Source organism: Cyprinus carpio, chromosome B20, assembly GCF_018340385.1.
Source record: "Cyprinus carpio isolate SPL01 chromosome B20, ASM1834038v1, whole genome shotgun sequence".
Taxonomy (NCBI): domain Eukaryota; kingdom Metazoa; phylum Chordata; class Actinopteri; order Cypriniformes; family Cyprinidae; genus Cyprinus; species Cyprinus carpio.
The window spans coordinates 18,079,522-18,092,177 of NC_056616.1; the positions used below are offsets into that span (position 1 = coordinate 18,079,522).

The following is a 12,656-nucleotide window of genomic DNA, read 5'->3' on the forward strand; positions in this document are numbered from 1 at the left end:
GTTCAAGCTGAAGGCCTTGTACGTAAATCCCTTAAGACCACTACTCTTGGTAAGACTGGAGTGTGTGTGTGTTTTTTTTTTTTTTTTTTTTTTATAAAGTTTAATTGATTTACTTTTTTTTCTTTCCCATATGGGCTTCCTTATAGGGTTTAGGGTTATTTTAGGCCATATACAGTTGTACTCATAAGTGACGTGACATACAGCCAAGTATGGTGACCCATACTCGGAATTCGTGCTCTGCATTTAACCCATCCAAAGTGCACACACACAGCAGTGAACACACACGCCCGGAGCAGTGGGCAGGCATTTATGCTGCGGCGCCCGGGGAGCAGTTGGGGGTTCGGTGCCTTGCTCAAGGGTACCTCAGTCGTGGTATTGAAGGTGGAGAGAGCGCTGTACATTCACTCCTCCTACCAACAATCCCTGCCGGCCCGAGACTCGAACTCACAACCTTTTGGATTCTCTAACCATTAGGCCACAACCTCCCTCATAAGTTTACATACCCTTTGCAGAATGTGCAAAATATTAATAGTTGAAACAAAATTTGAGGGATCATGAAAATTGCATGTTATTTTTTTTATTTAGTTCTGTCCAGAATAAGCTATTTCACATGAGATGTTTACATATACTCTACAAGACAAAATAATAACTGAATTTATAAAAACGACCCCATTCAAAAGTTTACTGTAATACCCTTCATAAATAAACCCCTAATAAACCCTTAAATAATAAATCACACAGTAAAACAATTACAATAACTATAACATCTTAAAAAATATATTGTTTACCTTAAATCATGTGGCACTTTTTCTATCATTTCTATCCCATGTTTTGTCAAATTCAAACGCATTTAATATGTGTCCAATCTCATGCAAGTGCTGTTTTTTCTTTTACTTTACTACTACATTATCGTCAGGGGAGGTCAACAGTATAACATCCTTATTAAAAGTCTGATGGTATTGTGTCCTTGGCCTGTAAAAAACAAATAGCCTACAGCTTAACAAAAAGCAAACTTTAATTAATCACATTTAAAATTTCTTGACATCCTTAATTCTGAAAATGGCTAAGCTCACTATTGAAACTGGGACTTAGTTGGGAACACATTTTATATTTTTTAACTATAGAGGCAGGACATTTTACTCTCTGTGTGTAATTTGCATATCGTTTGGATGCATTTCATGAAGATTGCATAAAAGTTAAATTCTCACCTTTTTCTAGATCGAGACTGCCAATTAACTGCTGGCGAGTGTGATATCATGGTCCGTGAACTCAACCGGAGGATGATGTTGGCATCGTTTGCGTGTTATTATAATAGTGGGCGAAGAAAGAACATTTCGCAAAATGCTAATTGCTTCAGTTGTAGAACGATCCTTATCCATGATTGCAAATGCGGTATATAGACAGGTTACTTCCGTTTAACGCTTAAACGACTTCCTTTTACACTGAAATGCCTTCCTTTTACACTGAAATGCCTTCCGTTTACACTGAAATGCCTTCCGTTTAAACTGAAAAGTTCACGCACATCTACATATGAAATCACTTGCATATATATATGTACACAAATAAAGCACGTGTCTTTCTTATCTGAACTGTATACGTTAGTAAATGTTATTTTTTATGTATGCGCGAGTGTTTTATGGATGTGTATGCGCGCATCGAGTTTACATTTATGTGCGAGTGTTTAATAGGTGTATATGCACGGATCAAGTTTATATGTATATGCGAGTATGTGCAGTTGTGTTTGTATGCAGCGAGTTTATATGTATGCGCGAGTGTGTGTAGGTGTATATGCATGGATCGAGCTTATACATATATGCGAGTGTCTTTTGGTGTATGCACGCGTCAAGTTTATATGTATACGCAAGTTATTCACAAGTGTGTATGCATTCATTGTTAACATTATATGTATTGGTATCGATTTCATATTAGTGTGCATGTGTATTTAATATATGTATTTGTGAACATCCAGTAGTATGCATGTATATGTGAGTAATGTATAGGTGTATATGCACGTGTTTTATACATGTATTCATAAGCGAAGTTTGATTTAAATCCTACGCGGCGCCTCATAGACATCTATTGTGGTCTGAATGACACCTGTGAACAGATCACAAATGTATAAGAAAAGCATTTGCTGAATAATTCACATGCCACCGTGACATATGTTAACCACGCAGCTCATTAGCTATTTGTTTGTTATTTACAGATGTAATTTCTATCCATCGTATGCATTACGTACTGTAGCTGACCGTGTCGACAAACACCATGTGATACCCTGAGCTTTGCAGGCTTAGTAGATCGGGACAAAACACCAGGTGTGAGACCGATGTGTAGCTCAGAAACTCTATCTTCTTTATGCAAGACTTTAAGGTCATTATACATTAGAGAGGAAGATTTCCTATCCTTGAGAAGATTGATTCAACATTGCTGTTGTTATTTCACGACCAAGTGTCCACCAGGTGGTGACATTGGAGATTTCTGTAAAGGCATTAATAGGATGCCGTCCTGCAATTAAAGTCAATATAAGAAAAAATCAAATGACTCAAAAGAGACAGTAAAGACAGTAAACTAATACAAAAGATTTCTGTTTCAGATAATTGCATTTTTGTGCTTTATTTATCAAAGAATTCTGAAAAATGCATCATGTTTGCAATACTTGACTAGTACCAAATTAGCAAGAAAGAATGGATTCTGAAGGATAATGTGGCACTGAAGACTGAAGTAATGGCTGCTGAAAATCCAGCTTTGCCATCAAGGAAATTAGCTACATTTTAAACTTTATTTTAAATTGTAATAATAATTTGCTCTATTTTTGATCTAATGAACAAAGAGAGACATTCAAAGATGAGAAACATTTAAACATCTTATAGAACCCCAAACTTTTTAACAAAATTATATGTAGCTTAAAAATAATCACTGTGTTTTAAAAAGTAGTGGGGAGTTAGTTTAGAAGTAAGTTTGAGTCCAATGTAATGTAAGGTTTTATGTCAGTGGATGTATTGTGCATTTAATTTAGTGATATCCCTGGAAGAGAGAGCACTCCTGCTCTATAATAGAAACTGCTGCTGATGACAACTACAGCGAATATGCAGAAAAACGTCAAATTCCAGCTCCAACACGGCCACTCATTATATTACTCACTAATGAAGTGAAAACTCCTGCTCGGCAGTTCCTTGGTGTTTCATACATACATCCCTGCTTTGAGCTATTTTTTCTCAGTTTTCAGCAGAAAGAACGCTCGTTGTCTTACTCTATGTTTTTCTCTTTTTCTCTTTTCTTTAATCTTTACCTGTCTAGCTTGTGTCTATTTGCCTCTTTAAGATGAATCACTTGATGTATTCCCCAACTGAAAGTCGCTTTGGATAAAAACGCCTGTTAAATGAATAAATGTAAAAATGTAAATGTCAGTGTCAGTGGTGGTTATGGCCTTCACAATAACAATAAAGGTAATGTTAGAAACAGTAAAGTAGTAAAAAAGAATTCAAGACTGGTTACCATATAGAACACAGATCAGATCACAGATAATCAGAAATCAACTTGACTGTGTCATACGAATACGACTACATTCTTTTTTTTTGTATATTGTAGGAAATTAATTTGGTGGTTGAGTAATGCTTGAAAAAAAAACATGTTCTTTTTACAGTACCTTAGTAAATATGGGTATATTGATACATGGTCTAGTTATAAAATGACTGCAAATTTATAGATATTTTAGCTTTTAGCTGTTCATTTCTAAACCCTCACACAATTAGTCAAAGGCTTGTGAATTCTCCAATTCTGACCTCTTCAACAAAAGTCTAGTGACTTGACAAGGCAGGACGAAGTAAATTATGGAGCAGATGAAAGTCAATTGTCTGTTGTTTGTTCAGAAGATCAATAATGTATGTGGGGTCTTTAGAAAAGTTGATCGGGAGCCAGAACCTGATCCAGGATCAGTGAATTATTCACCCGTGGATGCATGCAGTTCACCGACAGTCACAAAGCCATTATTTCACCACCGAACTGGGCACATATCAATCACAATGGTCGTTTTTCCTTTATCAAGTCTCTCTGGATGAACAATGGTGCTGAGCGTGTCATTTCACATCTGAATACAGCTGTAGCTCAGAGGCAGGTGCTAAAACTGTTAGCAGTTTAAATGGTTTGATGTGTTTTCTCATCAAATTTACTGACCAAATGGATAGACCCGTCTGTCTTTCTCTTGCTGACAGTGATGCAGTAATAGACAAGAGAGAGTGTGTGGAAGCTAACTACATGTGGCATTTAACTGGTCAGTCCAGAGGTTCTGATTGCTTTTCTTCACTGCCTGTCACTTTTCATACAGAGAGTTGAGTTAACAATCAGAACAAAGACAAAAAGACATCTTATTATGTCTGAATTGTTTGCTTCTAAATTCATGACAGGCATTGTTGTTACATAAAAAGCATGTGTTTGTGTTGCTGGGAGTGATTGCATCTTTCTTGTTGTCATAAAGAAATTAAACTTCTTTTTTATTGGAAAATGTCTACCTGATTCACGGGACAGAATTCAGTATTGATTAAACAATAAAATGTATATAATTTAACATATAATTACACCGCCGATTATTTTTTCATGCTGTTAAAGGCTAACTAAAAATAAATGAATAATGCTTTTGGGGGAAAAAAATAAATAAATCTTGTAAACCCATAAAAGTTCAGTCATATCAGTAGCCTTATATAGTGATATATTTAACTTTCTATTTATCAAAGAAGCCTGGAGAAATGTATTACAGTTTCCACAAAATATTAAACAGCACAACCATTTTCAAGTGTGATTCACAATTTTCTTGAGCACCAATTCAGCATTTCTTAAGGATTTTTAAAGGATGACAGCTTCGCCTTTGTTATCACAGCAATAAATTACATTTTAAAATATAGAAAAAATAGCAAAGTTATTTTAAAAAGAAAAATATTTCACAATATTACTGTTTTTGCTGTATTTTCTGTATATTCTTGAAAAATCGTAGACTTTAAACAATAGTATAATTAATCATGGCTGACTGTTAAAAGCAGTAGTTGTAAATTTATAAAAATAGATATAAAACGAAAGACATTGTCTTTGAAGTTCATGATATGCATCTCAGCTTTACATACTTCAAATATATCAGTTCATGTATAGAGTCTATTTTGTGTCTATTTTGTATTTGTGTGTGTGTGTGTGTGTGTGTGTGTGTGTGTGTGTGTGTGTGTGTTTTCAGGTTAATTGGCACTTTCCGCATGGTTCTGCAGAAGGTGGTGGAGGAGGGTCACTTGGAGGTGTCTGACACTCTTATTGACGACAATAACTCAGCCATACGGGTGAGTCGTGAGGATCGCAGGCAGTGTGTGTGTGCATGTTTATGTTCTGGTCTGACAGATCAGAAATGCTCTTTTTTCATATAGCACACCCACTCACAAAAACATCCATTCACATATTTCACCACGGGGTCTGGTTTTGTAAAACTTGCAAAAAATTGTTGTCATGGTTACACTCGGAGGCTATTTCTCTCTCTCTCTGATATCCACCATCATGTGCGGGTTGATTTCCGTATGGATCCTGCGCATCTCTATGTGTCAGAATAATTAATAGCAGCTCTATGATAAAATGTATCCGTTTAGGTGGAGGTGTTATATTAAACATATTTTCTGCATTAATCCGCCTTTGTTGATCTGCTGCAGTGATAGTGAACACTGACTGGTCCTTAGTCATGTTTTGTTTTGCTTAGGTATGCAGGATATTGAGTAGAAGCTTCCTGAAACTAAATTAAAATATTGTGGATAGGAAAACAAAAACTTTCCAAAATGAGAGGAGCCATATTCCAACACAAATTCTGTTCAGACATTTCTCCTACATTTCTATTTATTGCTCTACTCAGAGCAACACTTACACTATTGTAACATTTTTGTGATTGTTGCATCAGAAAAGCAACTTGCAATTATGAAAGCAAAATTATATCACTTTCATGCAACTTAGTCTTTTGATGGATTTTTTATTTTTTTTTTTATGTTGAGATGAGACCTCAGGAAAGCTTAAAATTTGTATTGGTTAAATAAAGCAGGGGTTATATCTAAGTAAAGTTTCAGCAGGGCTCAGGTTCCCCCTTTTGTATGACATTTGCCCTTGGGAGAAGTGACCATCAGGCAGTTGACAGGGATAAGTTGGACTGAGGCTAAATTGTTCCTTGTTCCTTCTAATGAGTTTGTAAACATGAGAAGGAAAGGGTAACTGATGCTGACAGACTGATACTGCCACATGGGTTAGCATGACCCTAACCCTAACACTTAACTCTAACACCAAACATTCTACCTCTCTTCAGCTTTGTCAGAATTACAAAAGTGTCAAATTAAGTGTCTTTATTGCTTGTGAAACCTGTAAACTGTTGTTCACTTAGTAATTAAGTTCAGTTTTATACAGTACTTACTTTAAATAAAATGCACATTAAGAATTATTTATGTTTCATATTCTATTCTATTCTATTCAGTAATCTTGAAAACAAGTTATAAAAAGTGAAATAAATATGTACTGGGTGTATTAATTATTTGACCTAAATATGCATATTTAATTCTCATTTATTTATTTATTTGTAAATTATTTTGAATTTCAGACAAGTATTTCCATAGAGATCAAATATCAGACCATGGATGGGAGTATGAAGGTATGGAGCGATGGTGAATTCCTTGATATTCCAGATGACTGTGATGGAACTTTCCAGTTTGAGACAGACAGTCTACTCTCTGGACGCAGCCAGAGCTCTGTGACATCACCTGGACGTTCTCTCCACGGAATTCCCACATTCCGCAAGTAAGTGTGTCATCTTATCCAGCCTCAGTTAACACAATCACCCTCATCATCATCCTCTTTATGCAGCAGCACAGATAACTCTGTGATGATAATGGTGTTGAAAAAGATAATGAGGAGGAAATTAGATTAAGTAATAAAGAAGCAATCTAACTAAACATATACATTTGCTCATCGTATTAACAGATAATCTTATTAGCACATCTTTTCACTGCGTGGACAATTTTGCTGAATAATGAAGACATGGATGACTGGAATGTGTGGGATGCATTGATTTCCACTAAGCCTTCCAGTCTCTACAGTTCCTCTGATCTATAAATTATAACCATACACAGTCACAAACATACTCCATCATGGTTTGTGTGTGGGCACCATTAGTGTTTCTGTGTGGATGTGTTTAAATGCTGATGCATATGGATGATTACTGCTAGAACAATCTATATTGGGAAAGTTGTTTAAAGTTACTACTAGGTAAATTAAAGCAGCCTCAAGAGATTTGTAGGTGGTTTGGGATTGATTTGAAAGCCCCGTTTCATTTAGATCTTGTATTTGCCATTGGGAATTAATTAGTGAGTATTCAACCAATAAATCTTATTTGGACTGAAACAAATAGTGATCCTGGAATTCAAGTATTCTTTCTGTTTTAAATTGATGTTGTCTTTAGCAAGTGATTGATGAGAGCTGTTTATCTGTTCTGATTACCCTTGCTTGCTTACTCAGTTTTTATTTATTATTTCAAGTAAATCTCCATGAAAGACAGTCTATTTCATTTAAACTTCAAATTTTCCATATTATTGTGACTTCTTATGTCTTCACTATGATAACATAAAGTGATGCTCCTACTTTGAGTAATTTTATATCTATATGCTACTCTGTTCATGTTGCCTCTGGATATGGGCCTTATCTTCATGCAGGATAATTTCTTGTTAGAGAGCTATTATTAATAAAGCAACTTTAGCATGTATCAATTTAGCATTAATTAACTGAGTAATTGAGAAGAGACAGCAACAGGAGAGAACACAAGGAATCGTTCAGGTCTGAATAAATAGGATGTGATATGATAGTTCATTATGCGTTGCACAGTTGGCATGGATGACAGCTGCTAAGTCAAACACACACATGCACACCAAACACACACATGCACACCAGAAAAGTTCATTACTTTCTCAACTCCTTTTTGCACACTAGCAAGCAAGCAATGCATTTGGAGACCTCATACAACATATTTTCTGTTTCTGACCAGAAAGAGTGAGCACAAAACCACTGTCTTTCATGCTTTATGGATGACTTTTGAGCTCACACAGAGAGTAACTCTTTGAAAGACCTTGAGACTTTTCAAAGAGTTAGAGACTATGTTTTTTTTGCTCCAAGTTTCTTCCTAGTTATGAACTGAATATACTTTTAAGAGTCTGGCTTTACTACTACTTTGCATTTCATAGCAATTAGCTGTCTTTTAGCACTTTGAAGAATTAATATTAATTACAAAATGCATGTATTTGTGTATCTACTTATAAAGGTTAAACGGTCTGGAAACAAGAGATTTCTTTTAGACACTTAAAAGTTATTGTAACATTATGTAGTCATATTAATTGTCATATTAAATAATTAATAAAGGTTTCCTCAGTTGTTTTAGGTTACTTGACATTGACATTTTTAATAATATATCCCTCTGTCCTCACTTGAACCTCATTCCTGGTGCTGTTTCATTATTGATTACAAGTCTTAGTTATACAGTTTTACTTTAAAAGTGTGTGAGAGTTTTTTGGAGTTTCTCTCTGAAGAAAGTGTGTATGTGTGTGTTTGTTGTACGGCTGAAGTTGCCGGGACCCAGTGGGACATGGTGAAGCTTCTGATCTGAAGTAACTGCTAGTCCTCTCTAATGACTAGACCCTTCTCTCATCTCCACCTCTCTCTCTCTTTCTCTCTCTCTCTCTCCTATCTTTCTGCTTTATCTCTTTCTAGCTTTTCTCTTTCACTCTCGTTTCTTTCCCTATAGAATCATGAGTCTGCCTACTCGAACTTGCACTGAAACTGTGCTTTCCATACTCAGATATTCTGAATGTAACAGCCCGATGTCCATGGACAGTTGTAGGAAATAGTATGTTAAAAAAAAACACAGGAAAAAAACCAAAACATTTAATTATTCACAAGAAACACTGACGGAGTTCTCGTTTATTTTGCATCATGCAATGCATCTTGTGAATTGCAGGGCGGCCCTGAACAATATCTCCAGTTCTCTCTCATTGATGGCACTCTAACTTTTATTTACGAAGACTGTGTTTATCTGTTGTTGTGACTCAGGATCAGTTTAATGATACGTTTAATTTATGCCAAAGTCCAGGTAAATCCTTTTCTCTTTTCCCAGTATTGGACTAGGTATGTGGCTTGTATCCAAGGCTAGATTTAAATGGCTGAGATGGAATTGCATTACAATTGAACATGTAAATGTGTGATGTATCTAAAGTCTTACATTTCACAAGGGTTTTGTTCTTTTTCTTTCACATGTTATTTGAAGAGCTCGACAAAAAGCACCTGCATCACTGAACCAGCTTGATAAAGCTTTTGATGCCTCAACTGGACCATCCAGCTTCTATCAGCCTTTTGTGTGCAACATCATTATCATATAGAGGATACTGCATGTTTATCCTCAGCATTAGAACAGGTGCTTTCATGTTTAGTAAAGCAGGAATTACCACCCTGCTGGGGGAAAAAACGTTTATTCTGGCCTAAGGTGTTTACTGGTCACCCAGCCTGGCCCAGATATTTATGCTGGTCCTTTTTAATGGTTTTAGAGGGGTTTTGGGAATTTTTTCAACTAGCTGGCTAAATAGTGAAACCTAATGCCAGCTTGAAGACCAGCTAAACTGGTTTGAACCATCTAACCACCTTAGATTGGTTGACGTTGTTGGAATTCCCAGTTCTGATCAGATTCATTCTCATAGCCTGCTGTTTGCAAGGCAAGCTTAATCATGAGAGCAGGGGCATTATTCTCTTGAGCTATCTATCTATCTATCGACGGGCGATAGCTTACAGTCAAATGAAACTTTACAGAACAGAGGCATCTGCACATGGATGTTTGTCACTTTAGAGCTATTGCATTACTCTAGTGGTTCAGTTCGCTGTCTTTGTTCAAGTTTAATGTTCATTCTCGATCGCTCCATTCTTTTGTTCTCCTCTCCTCCTCCTTGCATAAAACTGTCACTTTGAACCCCCACATACACTTTAGAAAGTAGGGCACAAAAGCTCAAAGGCGCTTATTGTTTAATAATTCATCACATTAATGAAACAGAATTGTGCTTCTTATTCATTTACGCATTGCTGTAAATGGAAAAAAACTGACAAAAATACAAAGGAGACTCATATTAAAACAAACACTTTAGTGTATTCATGTCTCTGCTGAATAGTGTTTAAACAGTCTAATTGTTTAAAATTAAAGAACCCTATCTATCTGTATTTATAATTTTAGAGTGACCAAGAAGGAAAAATAATCATGTTAATACTAGACTACTGTATGGTACCCCACAACTTTGTTCTGACAGTGAATGTGCTTTGAGTTTCTGTTTTAGCTTAGTTTATGTGGCTAGAGAAACTAGCCTCAGACACCAAGGTCTCCCATGCGCTTGAGCGATACATAATTCATAAACGCTGCTTTATGCTTTTCAATGCATCCCATTTATCTCTGTTTAAATGTATTTCTTTGCATTTATTCCGTGTCATGGTTGAGGAATGGCCGGTAATATACTCTAAAACTTAAAACTTTCATTGATGTGAATGATCTTCTCTATTTTGGAGCATCTGTGCCCCTTTTCTTGCCAAATAAAGTTCAGCAAGTCTCCAAGCCTGGTTAAGATGTTATTTAACTGGTTTAGTTGTAATGTTTTGTTTAGTACATGTACATGATCACACACAAGCACAGAAAAAAATGATCTGTAAAATGAATAACTTAGTTCTAGTGGTACATTTTAATGTTTACACTACTGTTCATAAGTTTTGGGGGAGGGGTTATTTTTGGAAGACATTAACACTTTACTTTCAGAAAGGATGCATTAATTTGATCAAAAGTGACAGTAAAGACATTTATAATGATGCAAAAGATGTCTATTTTAAATAAATGCTATTATTTTTTACTTTTTAGTCATCAAAGAATCCTAAAAAATGTATCATGGTTTCCACAAAAACACACAACTGTTTTCAACATTGATAATAATAAAACAATTATTGAGCACCAAATCAGCATATTAGAGTGATTTCTGAAGGATCATTTATTACTGAAAACTAGAGTTTTAACTTCTAAAAATTCAGCTTTGCCATTAAAGGAATTCATTTTATTTTAAAACATTAAAATAGAAAACAGTTATTTTGAATACTAATAATTTTTCATAATGTTACTGTTTTACTGTATTTTTGATCCAATAATTCAAGCCTTGGTGAGCATAAGAGACTTTTTGAATGATAATTTGTGTTCAGTCTAACTTTTTGTGTAGACTTGACATACTACAGTATGCCACATTTAAGGATTTCAATATATATATATTCTATCACGTCTGAATGCCTCTAGCAAATACAAATGAAGTGCCTTTCACATTTCTCTGCCTGGTGTCATGTTCTCTCCTTTCATATTGTGTTGACAGTTGTTGTATTCTTTGTATTATGTTACAGGTACAGGTCATAATTCTTAAACAGGGTTTAGAATAATTGGTTTTGGATCAGTGACTTTTTTTGTGCATACTGTTTAGCATCTTCACTCATAATATCTCAAATGTCACTTGAGCTCACACACTAAATTATATGCAAAGGTCACTCTTCATTAAACTGGGGGAAGGGGGATTACAATCTTTATTAAAGCGGCGTTGTCGTTTTGCAGAGGTTTCACTTCTTAAAGAAACATCAGATGTTCAGTCAGTATAGACAGATTGAGATAGACTATTTGAAAGCCAGATAAAAGTGCAGCATTTTGCATTTAATGAGGGAATGAAATGTCTCAAGTGCTTCATTGATTGACAGTGTTCACAAATGTCCTTCTCCTAGGCATAAAAAAATAGTGTCTGCTCCATTGTGTGCTGCTCAGAGCGCAATCTGAGACTCTGGCTTTGTTCTCTGTAGCAACGCTGTCCATCAGACTGATGATTTACTGAACATCCTACAGTATGTAGACTAAACAAGTTAGTGCTGAATGTCTGGCCTACATACAGTAGACCTACTGTAAGGATATTTCATGTGGCACAGAAGTAGCTCCAGTAAATCCCATAGACCTGCAGAACCGCCGTTGTTTGTGTTTTAAGTCGTATCTGTGGGATGCCTGTTTCTCCTTGACTGCTGAACTGAAGCCTTTGATTAAACAGAGCTGGTCTCATCACGCTCTAAAAATCATCTAATTAGTGTTAGGTTACCTTATCATGTCTAGATACAATCCAGTCTTTTCTTCTTGATTTTGTCCGCTCTTATGTTCTATCTAGTGAAAGTCCAAACATAGTCTGAAGTTTTTTAATGTATATTTTAGTTTGTTTTTGTTTGTTGACATAGTTGAGGTTAATAAGCTGTTATGTCCAATTACAGTTTATTTGCATTATCTGATAACCAAAGCACATTTGTAATTGGTAAATTGGTATTTATTTTTAAATCAAAAATACAGCATGAACAGCACTGTTGTGTAATATTATTACAATTATTTGTAATTAATTCCTGTGATGGCAAAGTTGAATTTTCATCAGTCATTTATCCGGTTTTAAGTGTCACATGATCCTTCAGAAATCATTCTAATATGCTGATTTGCATCTTAAGAAACATTTAGTAGATGTATACAACAGTAATTTTTACTTTATTTAATATGGGCAATTATATCAGACACATCTGTAAGA

At 35.4% G+C, this 12,656-nt stretch overlaps 1 protein-coding gene across 1 annotated transcript in view; it reads left to right on the forward strand.

Annotated features, from left to right (window-relative positions):
- The window catches only part of LOC109112648 (otoferlin-like), a 55,120-nt gene that overhangs the window by 17,889 nt on the left and 24,575 nt on the right, over nucleotides 1–12,656 (forward strand). Inside the window, exons 4-5 of the mRNA XM_042746531.1 lie at nucleotides 5,219–5,318; nucleotides 6,605–6,801. Coding sequence (XP_042602465.1) covers nucleotides 5,219–5,318; nucleotides 6,605–6,801 — 297 coding nt within the window. The remainder of the gene's footprint in view (nucleotides 1–5,218; nucleotides 5,319–6,604; nucleotides 6,802–12,656) is intronic.